At 54.1% G+C, this 23,557-nt stretch overlaps 1 protein-coding gene across 1 annotated transcript; it reads right to left on the reverse strand.

Moving 5' to 3' along the window:
* Positions 1-17,882: 17,882 nt before the first annotated feature.
* On the reverse strand, positions 17,883-20,873 carry NKX2-2 (NK2 homeobox 2). Its single transcript, XM_036419527.2, has 2 exons — positions 20,359-20,873; positions 17,883-19,370 (listed from the first exon to the last, which is right to left on the reverse strand). The coding sequence occupies exons 1-2, from the start codon at positions 20,615-20,617 to the stop codon at positions 18,802-18,804; spliced, it is 828 nt and encodes a 275-aa protein (XP_036275420.1). The 5' UTR covers positions 20,618-20,873; the 3' UTR covers positions 17,883-18,801.
* Between the last annotated feature and the right edge of the window lie 2,684 nt (positions 20,874-23,557).

Genomic DNA, 23,557 nt, shown 5'->3' on the forward strand with positions numbered 1-23,557 from the left:
CTGGCACCCACCTTGGTTGGCCTGGTGCTGCCCACTCACCGGCCCCGCCCCCACTTGCCACTGGTTGCCTCTTTCTGCAAGGTGACTGGCGGGGCAATCTGGCGAGGGGGGGGAAGAAGGGGGTGGCCCCCGCAGGCACCCACCATGGCTGGCTTGGGGCATGCAGGCTGGGGGCAGCTTCTGTGTTAAGCATCTGCCCCCTGGTGGTCAATGCACACCATAGAGACCAGTTTTCTACTGGTTGATTTGCATATTAAGCTTTTATTATATAGGATGTCATTTTTGCTATTAAAATAATGTGTTTTAGTGCTGTGCCCTTTTATTATCTTGAATTATTAAGAGTATATTCCCAGAAGTGGAGTTTTGGGACACAGTGTTTGAAGTCTTTTTAGTTCTTGATAAAAATTGCCAACTTTCTTTCCAAAGTGGTTATATCAATGCACAATTCCACTATGTACAGCCTTTTTTAATGGGCTTGTGTACTTCTTTAATTATTGAGGAAAGGGCAATAGCCACTTGCTTGGTGATATGCAGGGCGCCTCAAAATGCAAATGGAATTTGTACATTTTTGAAGAGAGAAGAAAACTTAGAGAAATATGGTATAGGACTATCACAGTGTGTGTGTGTGTGTGTGTGTGTGTGTGTGTGTGTGTGTGTGTGTGTTGGGCAGTGTGGAGAATGAGAGTTTAATGTACCTAACAAACGATTAATCTTTTGTCTGAAAAACAGACTGAGCTGACCAGATGGTGAGTGGGATGAAATCACTTTCCTACCATTGTGTGCAAGATCTCTAACTCTTTGTCACCCACTTTGTTCCCAGGCAGGAAAGTCAATGGGGATGTTTGCTTGCAAATGACAGGAGGCAAAACCCCATTTCTGCCTCCTTTTTTTCATTACTTGCCCAGTAGTTATTCATTTAGACTTTTGTTTTTAAGACGAAATGCCCTTTATTTTTGGTTTCTCTCTTCGCTGTAATCATGATGCAGCAAATGTGACGGACGTAGTATCCCTTCGTTTGAGTCTCTTTTATTCCTTTAATTCTAAACTGCTGCTCTTCCTGAAGAAGAACTGTGTTACAGAATGGAATTTACCAGACTATGTTTAGCACATAATAGTTTTTAAGAGGCTTCATGTTTGCAAGAGACAAATTAAGCAGCCTCCTCCAATAGGTAGACAACATCTGTTACACAAAGTCACCATTAATGATAACACCGGGATCTCCTTTGTGGCTGATTTTCATCCAGCTGTACCTCCCCATCAAAGGCACCAGCCAAGAGGGCTACACATTTATCTGTCTTTTCAGCATGACTGGAAAACATCACATAAACCCAGAGCGAACCCTTGTTAACCTCGGAATTCACAGCCTCCAAAACCACTGCTAAGGACAGCGTGCCATCTCACAGCCAACACGCCATTTCTACTTGGCATTTTTATAAGATGCTCCATGTTTGAGGGTGTTAATCCAGAAGGAAGCTGCACCCCAAGAAAACCAGCCTTGCAGCAGCACCTGTAAAAGACCAACACGCCCATTGACCTGTCAGTTACAAGTTCTTACACCAAAGCTTTATTCATATGGCATTCCTATTTGTGCCACGAGTCAGTCTGAGCAGGACCTAATTGTTCACGGATTTATTTTATTTCATCATTATTCAGGGATACATTTTCAAGACTCTTTGTCAATTTCATTGCATGTTTTATCCCTTTCTGGACCTGTGTCCTTTGCCATGCAGCTTTGCAGTGCCTGTGTACTTTCACACACCTTGACTCTGGCCAAATGACTTGCGTTGGCCAATGAGATGTCGGTAGATGAGATACAAGTAAAAGCTTGGACAGCACCCGGGGACCCTTGCTCCTTTGCTTAGCCATCAGCACGAGGAGGACAGGCCTAGGCTCCCGTGTCAGTCCTGGGAGTAAAATGAGAGTGGAGCAGAGCTGAGTGAGCCTACCAAGCCCAGGCTAGACTGATGGGTGCCCAGACGTGCAGATTGGCGAGCAAAGTAAGTGCTCATTGTTCTATGCTCCTGAGACTTTTTGGAGAGTGTTTCTTATGTAGCAATAGTTAGCCAATATGCCAAATTGCTCCCACACTTCTAGGCTGCTTAAAAAAAAAAAAAAAAATCGAATTGGAAAAGAAAAAACAACAAAACAAACAAAAAATAAAAGAAATCGAATCAGAGATCCCAAATTTATGTTCATTTGTGCCCATTTTGGGCCCTGATTTAAAATGGAACCCTCAATTTCATATAAGCGTGTCCCTGAAGCCTGGTTGTTTACACTTCCTTACTGGTACCCACTCCAGCTTTTCCTTCAAAAACTGTCGCAGCTGCTTGAAGAGGCCAAGGACTAGAGGGTTGTACCAGTGGCAGAAGGTGAAGTTTGCAGCCCTAATCTCCTAATGTTGCAACACAGCCTGACAGTGGTATATGCCCAGCATCCAGCCTGATACAGGAATGCTAATGAAGGACAAATCCTCTCTTAAAGCTGGGTGTAAGCCATAGAACCTTCTAAACGGCTGCAATTAATGTAAATTGTGGCATCCCAGCTGAACCTCGGGATGTACTTAATTGCCCAGGGTGGCTTAATCTTCAGCCCTGCCAGTGGCAGGAGGATTACTTGTCTTTGGTGAACTCAGTAGAGAGTTGAAAGCAAATTTGCTTAAACAAGAGTAGAGTTTAGAAGAGGCGTAACAGGAGAATCATAAATAACGGCTACTGAAATGTCAACTACAACCAAACCTAAGCCTGCTCCAGACCCAGGACTGCTCCCTGGAAGGAACCCTGGATGTAAGTGTTTATTAAATGCACTAGGAGTCATGAGAACAGCGGGTTCTATTTAAAGTAATGGGCATGACCAAAGCAACATGGCCGTCATTTCAAAGCTACATTTCCCTGCACAAGTTGGGGGATGGAAGGGTTTTGCTGATCTTTAGCGACATTGACCTCAAATAAATGGAAATGAGATAGCCTTCGTACTTAATCAGCTCCCAGATTGTTTTCCTTATACAAGGTTGGTTTTTTTTGTTTTTTTTTTTAAGTGTTATCAGTAGATAGCAGAATTTCTTTCTAATGGTAGGGAAATAATGATAAGAAATTAAACCCTCCTCATTTGCCATTTATTTATTTATTTATTTATTTATAAATATATTTGATTGATTTTTACAGAGAGGAAAGGAGAGTAATAGAGAGTTAGAAACATCGATGAGAGAGAAACATCGATCAGCTGGCTCCTGCACACCCACTACTGGGGATGTGCCTGCAACCAAGGTACATGTCCCTGACCAGAATGCCGATGCTCTATCCACTGAGCAAAACCGGCTAGGGCTTGCCCTTTATTTTTAATCCCTTAGTTCACTGAGATGAGTGGGGTTATCTTGTTCTTTGAGATACCGATAGAAAGATGTGCCTCTCCCCATGAGGGGATATCATACAATAGTTCTTTCAATTCATTGGCCAAAATCTAGTTTTTCTCTGTTCCTTATGAAACCAGCTAGCCAGGAACACAGATGTGGTGGGCGGGCCTCCAGTCACCATCCTGGATCAGGAAAACAAGGGTCATTAGAGGGATAGTAGATCAGAGAACTTCAGGGAGTAGTCAGTGAGTTCTTGGTGACTTGGCAGAGTTGCCTGCCACTCCTGGGCTGTCTGCCTCCAAATTTATTTTGTGAGACAGAAAAAAAAAATTATTATCTGATAAGCTACTGTCTTTTAGAAGTTTCTGTCATTTCCAGGTGAACAGAATCCTTGGTGCTGTGCTTCCACATTGCTTCTGAGCCTCTAAAGCAGCAGCAGCAGCAAATGAGCCCACGGCATCTCTTTCAGCCCCTGTAGGTGTGGGCCTGGCGCAGCGTTTAAGAGCACTGTTGCCGCAAAGCCACACCTCTTTCACTCATGGACACAAAGTATGACTTTCAAATGGTGGAATAGGGAAAATGAATAGAAATTCCTGTTGTTTTCCTGGCCACTCAGTAAATTATGTCCCTGTTTTGGCCCTGCCATTGCTATTGGAGGTATTTATGAGGCTCAGTGCTTTTATAATCCTACTAGAGGCCGGGGCGAGGGCAGTCCCTCAGCCCGGCTGGACTGTCTCCAATCAAGGACCCTTCAGGGGGTGTCCAACTGCTGGTTTAGGCCCGATCCCACAAGGGCATAGGGGCAATCAGGCAGTCAGATATCCCTTTCACAATTCAGGACTGCTGGCTCCTAACCGCTTGCCTGCCTGCCTGATCACCCCTAACCCCTTTGCCTGCTGGCCTGATCTTCCCTAACTGCTCTCTTGCCTTGCCTGTCTTGGTTCCCGCACCCAGGATCCGGGCTTCCCTCCCTCTGACTGGTACCTGGGACCTCTGGTGGCTTGGCCCAGGTTGGCCGCAGCCACAGGCGCCCCTGACCACAGGCGGCTTCATCCAGGCCAAGCTTTGTCAGGAAGGACGTCTGGTCAAATTAGCATATTGCCCTTTTATTAGTATAGATATAATAAAAGGGTAATGTGCAAATTGACCAAATGGTGGAACCACTGGTCGCTATGATGCACACTGACCACCAAGGGGCAGACACTCAACGCAGGAACTGCCCCCTGGTGATCAGTGCATTCTCACAGGGAGAGCACCACTCAGCAAGAAGCTCAGAAGCTGGGCTCAAGGATGGCAAGCACAATGGTGGAGGTGGCAGGAGCCTCTTCCACCTCTGAGGCAGTCTCTTTTGCATCCATGGCAGTCTCTTCTGCCTCCAGGGCAGTGCTAAGAAGCTGGCCTAAGCCATCAGTCAGTCATACCCTGAGGGCTCCTGGACTGCAAGAGGGCACAGGCCGGGCTGAGGGACCCGCCCCCCCAAGTGCACAAATTTCATGCACCAGGCTTCTAATAGCTTTATACATCTCTTATTTTCAAATTAGTTCTTCTTTCAACAACACACTCCTTATTAAGGATGTGGATGACTGGACCTGCCTCTTCTAACAGACCCAGGAGCTGAGTGAGGACACATTCCTGGATGTGGTTCTTTCTTTCTTTTCTTCTTCTTTTTTTAAATCCTTTCTTCCTGTCTTGATTCCTCCATCCATCCCTCTCACCCCCTCTCTTATTCTCTCTTTTGACTTCCTTCCTTTCTATTGGGTTATTACTAACATCTAGTGCATAATCTTATATGTCTAGCTCCATTAATTTTTACGTATGCAAACCTCCATGTGTAACCACCACTCAGTTCCACAGAGGAAACATGTCCATGACCCTAGAAGATTCTCTTACATCCCTTTCTAGTTCATACCTCAACCAGACATAGCCACTATTTTGACTTCTATCGTTATAGATTACTTTTTGCCTATTTCAGAACTTCATATAAATAGAAGCTTCATATAAATTTCAGAACTTCATATAAATATGTGTTCTTTTGTATCTTTTGTAACATAACGATTTTGAGATTCATCAATATTACAATTTACATCCATATGGTTTTTTTTTGTTTGTTTTTTATTGCTGGGTAGTGTTTCACAGCATAATTTATTTGTTGATAGACATTGAGTTTTTTTAGTATTTGGTGTTTAAGAATATGCTAGCACATATATGCTAGTAGATATAAGCAGTCATTTACATCTGCAAGTTTAATTGCTGGGTTATAGAACAGGAACAGTAGATTTAATAAACATCAATTAACAGTTTTCCAAAGTGGGCTGGACAATTCACTATGTCTCTGGTTCCCTTCAAACTGCTGCCCAAACTCTGGAGCTCAGAGGGACTGAGTCCGAGTAAGTCTGTGCAGGGGTCCTTTAAGAGGAACTGCCAGGGACTCCAGCAGCCTTTGTGTCACTCAACCATAATCCCCACTGGTTTTTACAGCCCAGAGTTATGGGGACATCTTTCCTAGCACTGGAACCCTGGGGCTAAGGGGTCTGGTGTGCCGCTGGGACCCCTTGCTCTTCACGGGGACCTCTGTAACCAAAATATTCCTCCTTATTAAAAACCTACACATGTGCCTGGCCAATTGGGATCAGTGTTTGAGTGTTGATCCATGAAAAAAGAGGTCACTGGTTTGGTTTCCAGACAGGGCATATGCCTGGGCTGTGGGCTTGATCCCTAATAGGGGGCATGTAAGAGGCAACTGAACAATGATGTTTCTCTCTTGTTGATGATTCTTTTCTTTCTTTCTTTCTTTCTTTCTTTCTTTCTTTCTTTCTTTCTTTTTTTTTTTTTACATTTATTTATTTATTTATTTATCCTTACCCGAGAATATTTTTCCATTGATTTTTAGGGAGAGTGGAAGAGAGAAGGAAAGAGAGAAATATCAATGTGAGAGAAACATATTGATGGGCTGCCTCCTGCACAAGCCCTGACTAGGGCCCAGGCTGGGGAGGAGCCTGCAACTGAGATATGTGCCTTTGACTGGAATTGAACCCAGGATCTTTCAATCCGCTGGCCGACACTCTATCCCTTCCTCACTCTCTCAAAAAATGAATAAAAACATATTAAACACACACACACACACACACTCACACAACTTCCACATGTGGGTGTGGGGCCAGCCATTATAATGCCCTTCCTACCAGTCTTGATGTGGAGGCTTCTTGAATTCCCTAGTTGTAGTATTTCCATTCAGCTTTATTCAGGTGGTTCTGAATGATAGTTGTTTTGAAGATTAGTTGTATTTTTGATGTGGTTGTGGGAAGATTGGAGTATTCCATTTGCCTCTGCCACCATCTTGACAGAAAGCCATGGACTTTATTTTCTTAATAGAAAATAACCACCTACCTTGTAAACCAAAGGGGATAATTCACCAACAGGGATACTCAGTGAGCATCCTCCCTTCCCCTCCCTTTCCCCAGCCTCCATGTTCTCCTCCCCACAGGCTTTAGTTGTAATTGGTGTCTTATGTGGATGTTTTATACAAATTCAAACAAATACGACTGTTCTTGATGTGGATAGCATCTGGAATACTTCAACTTGCATTATTAGACTTCATCTTATGTCTTGTAGATTTTTCACATTAGTTCAAAGGGATCCTCCTCATTGTTGTTGCTTTTTTTTTTTTTATTGTCTCAAGTTTTACATATGTTTCCTTTCCCCCCAATTGACAACCCCCCTCCCAGCTAGTCCCACCCCGGGCAAGCCCCCCTCACCCCAGTGTCTGTGTCCATTGGTTATGCTAATATGCATGCATACAGTCCTTTGGTTGCTCTCTAACCTACCCTACCATTTGTCTCTGGATCTATTCTTGTTCATCAAATTATGTTTTTCTTAAAGCAGTATAATATTCCATTTTAAGGACCCGCCATCATTCACCCAATTAGTGTCCTGTTGGTGGGCACTTTAGTTGTTCTTAGCAACACTGCACCTGAGAAGAACCTCACATGTGTGTCGCATTTAGAAGAGGGGTGATGCTATCTGCCAGATGAATGTCTAGAGTTGAGTGGAACTGATGGGCCGGAGGACACGGTTCATTGCTGATTTGATAAATATTATCTACGTGAAATATTAGGTTCTCTGACTTTAGCGGACGAGGGAACTTGTTACACACACAAGAGTTCTCAGGCCGAGCTGGCGTGGCTCAGCGGTTGAGGTCACGATTCTATTCTTCATCAGGGCACATGCACAGGTGGAGGGCTTGATCCCCAGTGGGGGACGTGCAGGAGGCAGCCGATCAATGATTCTCTCGTAGGGGTGTCGAACTCAATCAGAGAAGGGGCCAAAATCTAAAATCCAGCCTAAATCGCGGGCCGAATGGTTTACTGAACAGTCATAAACTGTCATTGTGATGGAAACGCAGCGGAGTGCAGTGATGACAGCGCGGTGCGGGCCACATTGCAAGGCCTGGCGGGACGGATTTGGCCCGCGGGCCTTGTGTTTGACACATGTGCCTAAGCATTGAAGTTTCTGTCTCTCTCTCTCTCTCTCTCTCTCTCTCTCTCTCTCTCCCTTCCTCTCTGAAATATATATATTTAAATATATATATTGTATATTTAAAACGAAACAAAGCAAAAATCAAAAGAGTTCTCAGAATACAAATTTTAACAATTGTTGCATTAAAACTTGCACTGGTCTTCGCTGACAAGGACCTGGTGGCTGTTTGGCAGAACAAGTGGCTCCTCCAGTGCACCCGCTCCTCCTCTCGGTGGCACTTACGCTGACTCGGCGGCTCCCACAGGGACCCACGGGAGAGGCAGCGCAGCCTGCTGACGGCTCCCCCCTGGGGAGGAGGCCCCGCTGCAGCACGGCTTCGGTTCATCATGGCTGAACATTGGCAGCAGCTTAAACAGTCAGTCTTCAGGATGAATTAACACAAGGCAGCCGGAAGGAAAGACTGGTCTGAACATTTGGGGAAATATTTTCAATATAATATGTGATGGAAAATAGTAGCCTACAAAAATGACACTTACTATATAGGGGGAAAAAATGAAGAAAATATGCAATATGAAGATAGTTCTGGTGGGTAAAGAATGAAAGGTTCTTAAAATTTTTATGATTTTTTACTTAAAACTTTATTTAAAAATACATCTGCCTCAGAGACATGAGGGGATCCGTGGAGAACAGTGTTGGCCCTCAGTCCACCTACTGAGGGAGTCCCATCTGCCCTTACAGCCTCGCTCCCATCTCATTAGGACTGGCTAAGGCTGTCTGGCCGGGAGCAGCCTCCCCATGCCTGCCCTGTGGTCTGTGCAGCCAAGAAGGCACGGATTGGAATCCTGGGTCTATGGGGTGCACTGGGGTAGACGTGGGGCAATAATGGGGCTGTGAGTCACTGAGGGCTAAGGGGTGCTGGCATGGTGCCTGGAGCCCACAGGGGCCTAGAGCAACAGCACACACCTCACAGGGCAGGATCCCACCACGTCAGCACTGTGGGCAATACTTAGTTCAACCTTGAGGTCACAAGAGGGCGAAGTGGGACTCGGGACTCGCCTGCTCGGGCTGCATGACAAAGCACCGAAGGCAGGCGGGAGGGAACCGCAGACTCTCCCAGGCTGGGGGCTCAGCATTTGAGAACATGGAGCCAGCAGGCGGCGTCTCCGCAGGCTCCTCCTTGGCGTGCAGATGGCTATCTTCTTGCTGTGGCCCCACACGGTCTTCCCGGGGGGGTGGGGGAGGGTGCTGACGTCCCAACTTCCTCCTCTCATTAGCACCCCGGGAACTGGACTAGGGGACACCCACAGGACCTCATTTTCAAAATTACCTCTTCAGCCATGGCCAGTGTGCGCAGTGGATAGAGCATCGGCCTTCGGACTGAAGGGTCCCAGGTTTGATTCTGGCTCAGGGCACATGCCCGGGTTGTGAGCTCAGTCTCCAATGTGTGCAGGAGGCAGCAGATCAGTGATTCTCTCTCATCATCGATGTTTCTACCCCTCTATTCCTCTCCTTTCCTCTCTGAAATCAATAAAGAAATTATATATATATATATATATTTAAAAAAATTACCTCTTCAGCCATGGCTCCAGTGGTCAGATCACAGGCCCTTGCACCAAAGGGTCCCAGGTTCGGTTCCCGGTCAAGGCATGTACCTGGGTTGTGGGTTCACTCCTCACTCCCGGACAGGTTGTGTGGGAGGCAACCAGTCTGTGCGTCTCACATTGATGTTTTTCTCTCTCTCTCTCCCCTCTCCTCTTCCTCCCTCCCTTCCACTCTCTCTGAAAATTAAGGAAAACATACCCTCAGGTGATCGGGAAGTTACCTCTGCAGAGACCCCATCTCCAAACACAGTCCCACCCAACGGCTCTGGGATTTGCGGCTTCAGCATGGAATGTGGGGCCGGGGTGGGGAGTGGGGGGACACAGTTAAGTTTAGAACACACATCCCCACAGCCTCTCCCGTCAGTGAGCCTGGCTCTTCCAGCCTGTGTGCCACTCCCCGGGCTGTGCTGTGTGTCCCTGTCCTGTGTCCCCAAACACAGTCCCCACGGAGGCCGGGCTGCAGGGAAGCCACCTGCCGGTCAGATGCTTTGGACCCAAACCTGCGCCTTGGGACTCTGCCCCAGCGGATTCTGCCTCTGGGACAGCAGGAGAGCCCGCGGTGCTGGGGGGAGCGGGAGCTCCTTTCTGATGGGAAAACGCCAGCCCTCTTGTGGCTCCGGGGGAGCGGGAGCCACGGGGCTGGCTCCGTGTGGGCGGCGGCGCTCCTGAGGCCTGACCACGAGGAGCCAGACAGGCGGGCTGGCCTCCTGTCCCGGTCACACAGCTGCCACGGAGTCCGTGCCACCCCACCCTCCACTGAAGACAGAAAGCTGTGTGAATGCTGGACATCCCCAAGGAATCCTGGGGGAAGGGACTTCGGGATGGGACCTTAGCTCTGGGGGGACCTCAGAGACCAGCGTCAGGTGCCGGATGAAGCAGGAAGTGAGACCCCAAGATTGTGTCCCTCTGTTTGGGCCCCCCAGGAGCAGATCCTGAGACGCGTTTCGTGAACTAGTGGTTAATGACAGAGAGGATCCGGGGTGGGGTGGGGGGGTAGGGTGGGGAGGTGGGGAGGGACCAACAGAAAGTAGGAAGTGAGACAAGAAGGGAAAGAAAAAATGAGGAGATTGCCACCGGGACACCTGGAAACTCTGGAGGGGGCTGAGGACACGTCTCTCAGTTGTCCCATCTGTCCTCCAAACCCCCCCCCCTCCCGCACCTCCGCCGGAAGACTCAGTATTTACTCACCCACCTCCCCTGAGACTGGTGAAGACCAGGAACTGCCCAGCACTTGCAAAGGGTCCCAGGGGGCTTGCACCCCCCTGCTCCCCCTCCAGGCAGTGACTGGCAAGTGCTGGCAGCAGGTAGCCCCAAGCACAAGTGGGAAGAGGGAGCACCTGGGGTTGGGGTGGTGGTGGTTGGGGGGGGGGGCTGCTGTCTGCAATGAGCACTTCCTCCTGGGCCACAGCTCTTCACGTGGGGAGGAGTTGATCCTGTGAGCCGGCAGAGAAGGACGGGACATTGTGGTCAGACTATCAGGTGTCTGCTTCCTTAGCCCGTGGTCGACAAACTTCAGCTTTCGAGCCACATGCGGCTCTTTGGCCCCTTGAGAGTGGCTCTTCCACAAAATACCACGGCCTGGGCGAGTCTATTTTGAAGAAGTGGCGTTAGAAGAAGTTTTAGTTTAAAAAACTTGGCTCTCAAAAGAAATTTCAATCGTTGTACTGTTGATATTTGGCTCTGTGGACTGATGAGTCACTTGACCCCATAGATCCAACCCTTCCACCTGACATCGATCTGGGCGGAGGCCAGTCTTTTATATGGTTGCCAGCAGACTCAGAGACACATGAAGAGGCCTGGAATTAACTACTTAAGTAAATTAGTGTAAATCTCTCACATTAGGGAACCTTGCACCCCCGCTCCCCAAAGAACATTTAACTTTATTTCTTGTTTCCTTCACCTCAGGTAAAAGACTGGTAATTATTTAAGGATATAAGATCAATTTGCAATTAAAATATATTTTCCCTGTCCCCTTTATCATTCTGAGGGGAGAGGGGACCTGTGTTTGTCACCAAAACCGAAGAGATGGCAGGCCACAGGAGTGAGAACCGAGAATAGGCTGAGTGTACCCCTCAGCCTGTTCCCTTCACACAGCACCGTGTGTGTGTGTGTGTGTGTGTGTGTGTGTGTATGTGTGTGCACATGCGTGCATAGGTTTCTTGAAAGAAGTGCAGGGGCTGCAGCCCAGACCAGCCTGGCAGGGGCCTGCTCCCTGGAGAAGCCAGCCACCCAGCTGCCTTCGGAAGAACAGGAGGACATGTCTGCCCTCCCCCAGTCCTCCCCTCTTCCCTGGAAATGGGATAGGACACTGGTAAAGCCCACCTCCACCCCCTGGACTTACTGTTGGTAAGAATGTTGCCTTGTTCATACAAGCAGGTGCTTAACCCCCCTGAGACCCTTTCCTCACCGGTTGAAGGATTGGTTGGGTGAGACAATCGGATGAGAGGGTGTAGATGCCTAGCAGGTCCCAGGACGTGGTGGGTACTCAGTAAACGGTGGTGATTGTCTTCAGGCCTGGGGCTGAGGGCAGGTAAGTGTGGCTTTCTCTGTACTATTTCATAAACAAAGGCAAAACGCCTCAGGTGAAAACTCGCAGCAACAAAGGGGATGGGATTTTTTCAGGAAGTTTTTCGCTTGATGCCTCTAAGTATTGTGGCAGGAGGACTATTTTGGGGCGAAGGGAATGTTCTATGTTTTGATTACGATGGTGACGGTTATATGAGTGTTGGCATTAGCAGCCCGAGTGGGGCGGGGGAAGGGAGAAAGCGATTGGGCTGGGATAAATGACCTTAGCCTCGTCCATCACATTCCAGGTGCCAAGTTCAAGGGCAGGGCCTTTTAATTGTTTTGGAACCAAAATTTAGCAACCTTGGCCCTTCCTTCTCCAAAATAAGTGGGCAACACTTGCACGCGTGCTTACACACACACACACACACACACACACACACACACACACACACACACGCAGCCCTGGTGTGAAGGACACCCTCCCAGACATCTCTTAAATCCGGCACGTGTTTGAGCTGCGCTCCATCCTGGGCAGCGCCCGAAGGGCAAGTGTTTCCTTATCCAATCGCGCCACCAGGCGGCCAGATTGAGCACTGCAGACTCCCTAATCTGACATGGACCCGCAGGTATGGGGTGGGAGGGCTTAAGAAAGTGAAGGGATCAACATTTGGAACCACGAATGCCTTTGATGGGTGTTCCACCTCATGAATCCACGGAAAAAGATGGAATTTCAGGCCTTATTTTGGTGGTGGTGGTGGTGGTGGGGAGGAAGGACACAAAATTTAATCCTTTCGGCTCCTGCTATGCTGTCCAGACGAATCCTCTCGGAAAGACAACAGGGCGGGAATGGAGGCGGAGCTAGGATACATCTACCGCCTGGTCTCCGTTCAAGTCTCGGATATCCGTGCGCTCCAGTCGAGGCCTCAGTACAGATCATCTCAGCTGGGGTGAGGGTTCTTTTCTCGCCTCCATCGCCCAGACCCCGAATCTGGGTGTCAGCGTGGCGTCTCCCCCTGGTGGCCAGATAGCGCCGCTGCACCGCTCGCCCTTGGCCCAGGAAAGGCGCCACGCGGCCGAAGGCTTGCTTCCCTTTGCGCTTCTTGTTGCGGTAAACCTCAGGTGCACCTGGTTGGGGTTGGGGGTGAGCCCAAGTAGCTGCACCCCAACTCGATGGTAGCTGATAAGTGAGGGTCTCTTCTTCCTATTTCTTCTTCTCTTCTCCCCCAAACCGAACACAGAATACTTTCTCATCATCCTCTCACTCCCTGAACCACCTGGATTTACCTTGCAGAACTGCACACCCCGCGTTGGCCCACAAGGTCCATATGTTCCCGAGAACCGCTCCGGCTCGGGGTGCGCCCCTGTGGAGCCCTCCTCATGGCCCGCGCGCCTGGACCACAGGATCAGCTCCCTGCTGCTGTGACCTGGGGTGGAGACGGGGCTGCACACTCGTGGAGAAAGGATGGGGAGATTCAAAGAGTAAAAAGTGCCCCCCAGTGTTGACGAGCACTTCCCAAGCCTCAGGTGCATCCGCAGGTCAACAGGGAGCGGAGCCCGCCCCCACCGGCGGACTCCGAAGCTCTGATCCGGTTTGGGAGCCGCGGAGCGCGGAGCTCGGGCGCCTCCTGGCGGCCACGCGGGGAAGTGTCTCCAGCCCCAGGCGGCGTGTCCGCGGGGCGCGGGGTCCGCCCGCGGGCTTGCATTTTCCCACTTCCTCGGTTGGCGGCGCCGAGGCCTATTCGTCTTTTTTATTAACAACGATGCTCCGGGAGGAAAAAGAAAATTAAAGCCTTTAAAAACCAGACCGGGTGGTGGGAGGGGAGGGTGAGTGTGTGTGTGCAGAGGAGAGAGAGAGAGAGAGAGAGAGAGAGAGAGAGAGAGAGAGAGAGAGAGAGAGAGAGCGAGAGCGAGCGCGAGAGCGCGCTGGGGCGTTGGTGAAAGCAATAAAACTCAGATCGCTTCCTCGGAGAGATAGCGGCGGCTATAATGCGCTGGGGGGATCAGGGGTTTATTTGAAGATCCTGGATAAAAGATGATATATCGACACAGTCTAGAGTGTCATTGCGCCCGGCCTCTCAGGAAGCCACAAGTACATATTTCCTGAAATACCTGCCAACGCAATATCCAATCCACAGGCCACTTAAGTATGGGAGGGGGGCCTCAGCCTCTCACCAGTCCACGCCTGGCTTCCTAGCCCTGGTTGGGAGACTCCCCCCTCCTCTCCCCACAAGGACCTGGGTCTCCTGGACGCCCCTCCCCTGGCCTATGTCTCCAGTCCGAGTAATCATTCAGACACGGGCCTTAATAAATACGTCTGAGGACTGTCCTTATGTTCGGTAAATATTGGATTAGTTTTTCAATGACCAGGCTCTCGAGAAGGCTGGAGAAATCCACACCAGGCCTCGACTAAGCCCAACAGTCAATAGGTAAGGAAAATAAGTGATTTCCCTGGCCGGGGTGGGGTGGGGGTTGAGAAGGGGGTTCTCAGGCTTATCAAGTTATCTGATTCTATAAACGCACCAGCGGTACTCACTAGGAAAGGGGCGGGTGCCCAGATTCGGATTAGCTGTCCTTCCCACCCTCTCTGTGGTGCCCGCTTAGGGCTGAGTCACTGTGCCCCAAAGGGGACACTTGTGGGTTCTATTTCTCTCTCCACAGCGCTGGGCAGGCGCTGTTTGTTCAGCACACGTTTGCTGCTGCTGTTGTTGTTGTTTGGGGTTGCTTAAGGGAGTTTCTGAGCCGGTTCTTGGGCAGGGACACGGCCCCAAAGATCCCCCACAGCCTGTGACAGCGTGGACTGCTCAGGGGAGGCAGCCACGGGGCCCCTTCCGTGGAAGCTATGCTCTGTCCCCCTGAGGCTGAATTTTGCTAATAAAACGATGATGCCGGAGACATTAAGCATTAAAGAGGTAGCATCTTCCCTGCGCACACCAATTTCAATGGCAAGGTGTTAGTAACCAGCTGGAACCAGCTGGGCTCAGGCCTGAGGGGCCCTTGGGCCTCGCTGAGCCTTTCCGGGCAATGTGTGCAAGGAAGGCTCTGGGGGCCAGGACACATCCGGACAGGAACCAGGGCGCTGGATGTTCATCTACTGGGACCTCGAAGCCCAAGAGGGCCAAGCACCCCCCAGGCCCTGGGCACCGGGTGTCCTGAGCCCAGCACAGCCCCAGCCTGAGGCTTCGGATGCGGGGCTCCCAGACCTGGGAGCCTAGCTGCCGGCTCCGGCTCTGAGGAACCAGACACAAAGTGCTCCAAATGCATCCAAATACTGGAGTTACAGCAGATATTCTGTGGAAAAGATGGGGGGAGGGGGCGGTGGAGGGGGCGGAGGGAGAGAGATCTCTTGAAAGAGAGAGAAGTTGGGGGAGAGGAGGAGAGAGATCCAGCTCTCAGTGTGTCGCGGGCCAGGCGGGCCAGCGCCCCTCCGAAGCCATCAAAGACAGGGGTGGCTTTTTCCCCTCCTCCAACCTCCTCCCCAATAGATATAGCACGAATTTTTAATGCGTCTTCCTTTCACAGACAACAATAAAGGGTTTGAAAGCCGGACACAATTTGGGTTTTGTGCGGGTGCCTCCTCGCGCTCCCGCGGCCCAGCTGGCCATATGGAATCCAGCACGGAGCCCGCGGATGACAAAGGGACCCAGTGACAGGCCCAACAAAACCCCAAGGAGACTTCTGCCTGACTCCGGGGTTCACTGCCCGCGATAAGCGCGCTGAATGGTGCGGGCTGGAGGTGGGGGGAGGGCGGGCCCTCTCCTTCCCTCCCCCGTCCCCGGAGACCCATTCTCTGGCCCTCTTACTATGCACGCCTCTAACATCCCCGGCTCCCAGCGCCCCATTGTGCGGTTTTGTGTCGGCCGCTGTCGATGGGGCGAAGATAGACTGCCGGCGCGGCCCGGCCGCCGGGGGCGCCCCCAGGGCGCGGGGTGAGGGCCACACAGGGCTCCGGGCGCTTTGATGGACTCCGCGGGGACCAGGGACACAGAGGGGCGGGCGCCCGGCCCACCTCCCTGGCTCCCTGCCGCTCAGGGCACACCCCAACCGCAGGCCCGCGGGCCTGGCCACTGTCCCACGCTCACACAGGGGGGCCTGCGAGCATGGGGACTTGCCAGCAGCCTCCTTCCCCTTTGGAAGCTCCTCTGGTCAATGTGGGCCCAGGAAGGTCGGGGGCTCAAAGACTGTGGTCTTGGGGGGTGCCTCAGGCCTCCAGACAACCCCACCCCAAGAGGCTGTGCATGCTCACCTCCCTGCCCCGGAGGACTTGGCGGTTACGGGAAAGTTAGGAGCGGGACGCTCAGTGGTTGGGGCATCCGCAATTGCACAATCAGGGAGGAGGGCAGAGTCCTGGCCTTGACTCAGCAAGAACAGGTCCAAGCTGGGGTGAGGAACAAAGGGAGACTTTCCAGCGTCTAGGGAGGCCCGGGTGGACCCTGGGGAACCTGCCCTGCCTGGGAAGGGCCTTTAGGAGCCTCAGAGACAGACTCCGGCCCAAGATGACCCAGGGCGGGTGGGCGAGGCAGGAGGAGCGGTTCATCGCGTCCCAGGGCGGGCAGGGAGCGCTGAGTGCCATGGACGCGCCGACTTGGTCACACGGATAATCATGTTTGCTTTAGATATTGAATTAAATCTGATCATCGGCTAGAGGGGGAGCGAGACAGTCCGCTGGGACCGCTGCCTCTGCTCAGCCTCCGAGCCCCCCCCCCTTCCCTCATTCACCCGTGCAGAGTGGGGTTGGAAGAAAGGGGTGTACATCTTTCCCAGGGGGCAGGCTCTCGGAGCCCTCGCCTGGCCCTCGGCTGCAGAGCCTTCTATATTTTTGGAAATCCGTGAGATGGAAGAGAGGGATGCCCCCTCCTCCCAGGCCCGCACGACTCCGCGCGGGCAGGTGCGCCCCAGCCTCCGCTCGGTGGATGATCAGGGTCCACCGGAGGCGGCCGTGCGCCCTTCCCTGGGCCAACCCCTTGGCGCTCCTCTCAGCCCTGTTCTGGGAGGCCAGCGCACACCACCCGCCTTCTAACTCAACTTCTCAGCCAGCAGTCCCCCCAACTTCAGGCCAAAAAGCTGGCCCGGGGCCCTGCGCGCAGCCAAACGCCAGGGCAGTGACGGGAATGGGGATCCAGCCCCAGGTCAGGGGGCTGGGAACGCAGAAAGGAGGGGTTGGGGGCGAGAGGCAGGGGGGCCTCTGTTGGCAGGCATGGCCACGGCCTCCTGCCCCCCGGCTGGCTCCCCCGTACCACAGAGCTGGGAGGAGGCGCTCCTCCTGACAGCCAAAGCCCGGAGCTCCCCAACCCCTCTCCTGCCCCGGAGCCCAGATCCTGGAGAGGCCTCCTGGGCCGCCTCGGGTCGCGGGTTTTGAAAAGGGGGTGGGGAACGGAGAGAAAGCCGGCCAGCCTCAGCCCCAGCCCAGCCTCACCGCCCCCCCACTCCTTAGCGCGAGGTAAATCAAATGCAACAAAGTGAAAGTCATCGAGTGTAGTGGCTTCAACAGCTCCTCAGGCTGAAGGAGCCACTCGTTGATTTGGCAGAGCAAGGGGGGCTTGCTCCCTCGCCTTTGCTTTTCCCAAAGTCACTTTTTTCCCAGCCAAAGCCGGAGGGACGCCGCGGCCCCGGATCAGAGCGCGCGCCGCCGGCCCGGCAGCCCCGGTGCAGGCGGAGACCCCGGGCGGAGGTCCAGGGCTCCAAGGCCCCAGGCCAAGCGCTCGGTCCCCAGGGGGGTCTGGGATGCGGGGCCTGGACCGCCCGCCAGCCCGCCTGGAGGGGGCCGCCCGCCCGGAGGGGGCCGCCCGCCCAGGAGCCTGCCCCGCGCCCCGGCCGCCCCGGCACGGCCCCGCGCCCGGCCCCGAGGAGACGCGCGGGGAGCGGAGCTGCCAGCGGCCTGGCTGGGGTCTGTGCCCAAGCCTCGGCTCGGCCCGGCGCAGGGCGACAAAGTATAACAGTCGGAGGGCCCGGCTTTTTTTTTTCTTTTTCTTTTTTAACACAGGATTTTTATTAAAATTCTTATTTTAAAAAATCGAAAGCTTTCAGCGCCCGGCGCTCATGGGGAACCTCCCAGAACCACGGAGCTCCAAGTTCGGGACTCAGGGCCCGGGGGATAGGGCAGGGGGCTTCGCGCCTACCAATACATTTTCCTTTTTTATTTATATCTGAGAAATGTTTGCACTGAACAAAAATTTAAAAAAGCAAAGAGAATAGAGGTAACCGAACATAAGCAAACCAAAACAAACCACAAAGAAAAAAGCTGGACCTCCGGAGAGAACAGGCCCACCCCGAGGGTCCATGTTGGCAACAATCACCACCGCTATTTACAACGAAAAGCGAAATCTGCCACCGGTTGTCAGAACGTTTACATGGCCATAAATATTGAGCGTTTTCTTATAAAAAAAAAAAGGAGACCAAAAAAAAAATCCTATACGTGAACGTTCTCCACTTGCTTTAAAAGAAGACTGTGGACAAGATCGCTACGCACGCAACCATAGTTAACAAAATTCACAAAAGCAGGGGGAAGGGGAGGGAGGTTGGTTGGTCTTTTTTTCCCCTCCTTCCGGAGCCCGGATGAGAACTCGGAGTCGACGTCGGTCCCCACCCTCCCCTCGGGGGAGAGACAGAGGCGCGGAGCTGCGCAAACATTCTGTAAACACGGCTTAAGGAGTCCGGCCCTCTCCAAAGGTTCAAAAGGAGAGAGGGGCCGGGGTGATCTGCCACTCCAAGGGGGTGCACGCAGCTTCCCGGCGTCCCCCCTCAAACGAAGCCCAGAGTCCACTCGACCCCGGGATCATAATAATTATTATTATAACAACAACCAGGACCAAGTTCTCCTGCCGCCGGGGTGGAGCCTGGGCCCAGCGCCACGAGTCTCGGGGGCGGCGCTCACCAAGTCCACTGCTGGGCCTGCACCAGGGGGTGCGCCGTCGAGTACTGGGGGGCGCCGGCCGCGCCGTACTGGGCGCCATACTGCATGTGCTGCAGGGACTGCGCGCCGTACGCCGCCGAGAAGGGGATGCCCGCCTGGAAGGTGGCGGCCGCCAGGTCCTGGGCTTTGAGAGCGTGGCACGGCTTGCCGTCCCGGACCAGCACGGGCACGGCCACGCGGCGCGGCGAGGGCAGGGGCGTCACCTCCATACCTTTCTCGGCGCGGGCGCGCTTCATCTTGTAGCGGTGGTTCTGGAACCAGATCTTGACCTGCGTGGGCGTCAGGCGGATGAGGCTGGCCAGGTGCTCGCGCTCCGGCGCCGACAGGTAGCGCTGCTGCCGGAAGCGCCGCTCCAGCTCGTAGGTCTGCGCCTTGGAGAAGAGCACCCGCCGCTTCCGCTTCTTGCCCGCGTCCCCCCCGCCGCCGCCCGCCGTCTCCTTATCATTGTCCGGTGACTCGTCGGCCGAGGGCTCCGGGGACTTGGAGCCGGGATCCTGGGGCGCCGCGCCGGCCGCCAGCCCGTGCACTGGGGGGAGAGAAGAGCATCAGGCGCCCCGAGGCCGTGCGCCCCCGGGGCAGCCAGACCCCGCGCGCCCGCTCCCTCCGTGCGCCCTGGGTCCCCCGTGCCCCGCGCCGAGCCCGCTGCCTGCGCCCGGGCCCCTCGCACCCCCGCTCCCCGCTCTGCTCCACGCCTGACGGAGCCCTTGGCATCCGCCGGGCCAAAGAGAAGCCAGGATTGGAGACTCCGGGCTTATGTTTCTGGGGGTTCGCACGGTGTGGGTGCGTATGGGGGGAGTGGCGCGCGAAGATCACTGCGGGCGAAGGGCTTCTGCCCCCTTAAGCAGTGTTCTTTCCGGAGAGACGTGGGCAGATTTTTAAAAAAGGAAACCCGGGTATTGGGGAGGGCGGCAATGGTAAAATATATACACAGATAATAATTTAATAAAAAAAATAAAATAAAATAAAGGAAACCCGGGCATGGATCAGCTCTGGTATTGAAGGCAGATTTTCTGGGCTTCCCCCCCTTGTTTTTGACACCCTCCACTCCACACAAAGCGTCCTCTATGATCCGTCAAGGGCCAGGGTGAGCTATTTATACCCGGACCACCAGGCGCCCTCGGCCCCCCCTTCCCTCCTCCACCGGTGCCCAGTGCTCGCTGGCTGGTTCCAGGGCTCCAGGCCATGTCTCCTGGCTGTCCTTAGGGGAGGGGGGAGCTACCGTTCTGGAGGGGGGCTTCCTTAACCTTGGGAGTTGTTCCCCTGCCCTGTTTCTCTTAATTTTTCTCTTTGAAAAAAATAAAAACCTGAGCCCAAGTCCTTTTACGGGACTAGGAGCACTTGATGAGAAGGAAACAGCTTTGCAAATCTTGGCAGGAGCGCAGGGCGGCGGATCCGGGCTGCGATAGCTCCGTTCTCCCTCTCCCCACTGCGCCCTGAGCTCCCGCCCCAGGGGCAGAGGCGGCCACAGGAACAGAGGCGGCACCAGACTGGAGGCGGCCAGGTTCGCTACTCACGGGAGTACTGGAGGCCCTCGGTGCTGGCCAGCCAGCGCGTGTACGGGTTGTCGCTGCTGTCGTAGAAGGGGTTCTTCAGGGGCAGGCCGGGCACCGCGTCCAGGGCGCCCTGCCCCAGAGGCCCGGCCCTCTTGGCGGGCTCCGGCCCCTCGCCCTCCTCCTCCGGCTCTTCGGCCGCCGAGCCGTCCTCGTCGTTGGTGTCCGGCAGGTCCAGGATGTCCTTGACCGAAAAGCCCGTCTTTGTGTTGGTCAGCGACATGGCTGGCTCGGGACCTCGGGATGTACGCCTCCAAAGTTGTGGCTTCCCTCGGTCAGTTCTTGGCGCTCCCCAGATTGGGACGGGGAGGGGTGGTGGGGGGAGGGGACGGGGAAGGGGAGAAGGGATGGGCTTTAATTATTGATATAATTATTTAAAAAAAAAAAAAAAGAGGGGACGAAAAAAAAAACCGATGGGGAAGGGAAGTGGGGATAAAGCCCAGCGCTGGCAGCGCCTCTCGGTCCTCTGAAAAGACGCGGGGAGCCGGCGGCCCAGCGCCGGGCCGGTTTGGCGTCAGCTCGGGCTCCGGGGGCCGCCGGGCGCGCGGCGGCGGCTGGTGGCGAGGAGAAAATGGGCCATTGCCCGGGCGATCAGTCCATATAAGGCTGGGCTCCACTCGCGAACCTGGGGAAGGAAAGGGGGGAGGGGAGGGGAAGAGAGGGAGGGAGGTAGCGAGGGAGGGATGGGGCGCGAGGGAGGAAGCGAGCGAGAGAGAGAGAAGGGTTGGGGGGAAAAAAAGGGGAGGGGGAGAGACATTAACACCCAAAGGTTGGCCACGTGTGGGCGGGTCCTGGAAGTCAAGTGGATGAAGACAGTATTTGCAGATTTGAAATTGTGGGTTTTGGGGAGCTCCGCGCTTCCCAGCCAGCGGCCCCCTCTACAGCGAGATGAGAGGGGTAACGTGTCAATTAATTGCAAAGACAGGGCGAGCCTCTTTTTTTTTTTTTTTTTTTTTTAACACCTCAGTATTTACATACAAAGGACCGCCGCTGTCGCGCTCCGGAGTCCACACACTTGAGAAAGCGCCCGTTTTAACAAATTGCAATCTTTTAAAAAGCGGGGGTGTGTGTGGGGGAGGAAGCGTGAGGAAACAAAACACACGGAGAGGATGGGGGAAAGAAAAAAAAAAATCCTCCTTAAAATCCTCGGGTTCCCGGCTCCCCGCCCCCGCGCGCCGGCCCCCAGCAAACCGGGAATTAGGCGATTTGTGGCGCCTTCGGAGGAGGGGCGGGGGGCGGGGAGGGTAGGGGGCGGCTGCCGAGCCGGGGAAATCTCTCCTCCCCATCGCCGGGGGCTCCCTCCACCAGACCCGGTTCAAATGGCAAGAGCCCAACTTCTGTAAGCCTCCTAGGTCAATATTTTGGTTGGGGCTTAAGGATGAGTGCTAGAAATGACAAGGCGACTAATTGATTCCAGTGAACGACGACGAGAGAGCCCGAAAAAGCCCAGAAGAGAGATGGGCTAGGGCCGGCCAAAGTCACCACCAGACGACATCCCCTCCCCGGCCCCCCCCCCCCGCCCCAGCCCCCCTTTATTTGCTAAAGACTTATTTATTTCCTCCTCTCCGCCTTCCCCTCCATCCCTTTGCGCCAGAGGATGGCTGGGCAGGCAGTTGACTCGCTGCTTGGAGGCGGCCCCAGGAGGGGCGGAGGGGAGGTGGGGAGTTCCAGCTGAGGCGGGGTACCCACCCCTGCCCAGACGCCTCCGGGGTTCCTCTGGCCGCGTTCTCTGGGTGGAGGGTAAGGCAGACCGCCCCGCAACCTTCCTGCCTCTTAACGTGTCCCTCTCTCCAGCCCCTCCCTCTGTAGCCTCCTGCAGGGGTGGGGGGCGGGGTTGCTGTCTCCGGCCGGGGTGAGGACCCCCAAAGCCGGGGGTGGGGGTGGGGGGGATGGAGGTGCAGGGCGGGCGGATGATGCTGCGTTTTCCTCTTCCAAGGGAATCCTTTCATTTTGTCCCCTTTGGACGCATTCCGAGGACGAGACCCAGGCTCCCAGCTAGCGCTAGGTGTGGGTTATGTCCCCAAGCTCTCGCCAGCCAAGGAACAGAACTTTTCCTGGGACAGAGCCTTTCCTAGGCACCGCGCTTCCTGGCCCTCCCCTTGGCTTTTTTTTGGGGGGGGAATATAGGGGTTGGGGGGTGGAGAGGTGGCCGCCCTTTTCCACCTCCGCCCCCTACCGAGCTCTGGGACGGTGCTTGGCCTGGGGGCTGGAGGGGCTGGAACCCTGGTCTTGCCTCTGCTTCCGCGGAGCCCAGGCCCCTGCCCCACCGTCCCCCTCGCGTGCAGCTGCGGCCGCCTCGGCGCCCTGTCGCCCCCGTCGCCCCCGGGTTGCCAGGGCCGGGCCAGGGCGTCCCTCCCGGCGCGGCCCGGCGGCTTTCTGCAGCCTTCGCTGCCTCGGCCTCCAGTATGTGACGTGGGTGACAATGGCCCAGGTTAGAGGGAGCTCCTCGCCGGCGCGTCCTGGGTGGTCGGACCCGGGCAAACACAAATACAAACCGATTGCTAAGCTGCGGACAATGGGCGAAATGTAGACAAATGTCCCGCTCCCGTTGGAAGCCTTTGTCCCCGCTCGGTTTTTGCATTTATTTCGGCGGCGAAATAATGCATGATTGACGCCCTCTTTCAATGTGCCCTAACTGTTTGGAATAAATCTAAGGTTGTTCCTAGTTGTCATGGCATTCAACCCTTTTCAATGGACTATCTCTTCATTCATTTCTGAATCCGTCCACAATATTAAGGAAACCCCTTCATGTCGACGCTCCCCGTTTCTCTCTTTCTCGTCCTACTTTTTCTTTTCTCCGTTCTCCCCCTCCTTCATCTCCCCCCCCCCCCGTGCAAGAATTAGAACTGGTTTGAACCGTGTTCCTCGAACCCATTACTTTTCGTGTTTTTTTTTCTTTCTCCAGTCTGCCTTTCTTAGCCTCCTTCCTCCTTCCCTCCCCCTCCCTGTCCCCCTTTCACGTGGGAGGAGGGCAGTTGGTCCTGCAGGAGTGTGTGTGGGGGGAGAGTTTGGAAAGGGGGGGAACACAGGGGTGGGTGGGCCTGCCCAGCCATTGTTACTCAGCCGCTGAATAAATAACTGGCCAGGAAAAGTTCCCCAGTCTGGGCCCTGCAGGGAATTCTCCTGTGGTCCCTCCTCACCCTCCCTGTCCGAGGGAGAAAGG

The sequence above is a fragment of the Pipistrellus kuhlii genome, unplaced genomic scaffold (assembly GCF_014108245.1).
Source record: "Pipistrellus kuhlii isolate mPipKuh1 unplaced genomic scaffold, mPipKuh1.p scaffold_m20_p_6, whole genome shotgun sequence".
Lineage (NCBI taxonomy): Eukaryota > Metazoa > Chordata > Mammalia > Chiroptera > Vespertilionidae > Pipistrellus > Pipistrellus kuhlii.

What these genes read in the sequence shown, in the direction of transcription:
- NKX2-2 (XM_036419527.2), bottom strand. Translation starts at nt 20,617, where the DNA reads ATGTCGCTGACCAACACAAAGACGGGCTTTTCGGTCAAGGACATCCTG. An exon ending in CGAGGGCCTCCAGTACTCCC is followed by an intron (nt 19,371 to 20,358) that starts GTGAGTAGCGAA and finishes CTCTCCCCCCAG; the next exon opens with TGCACGGGCTGGCGGCCGGC.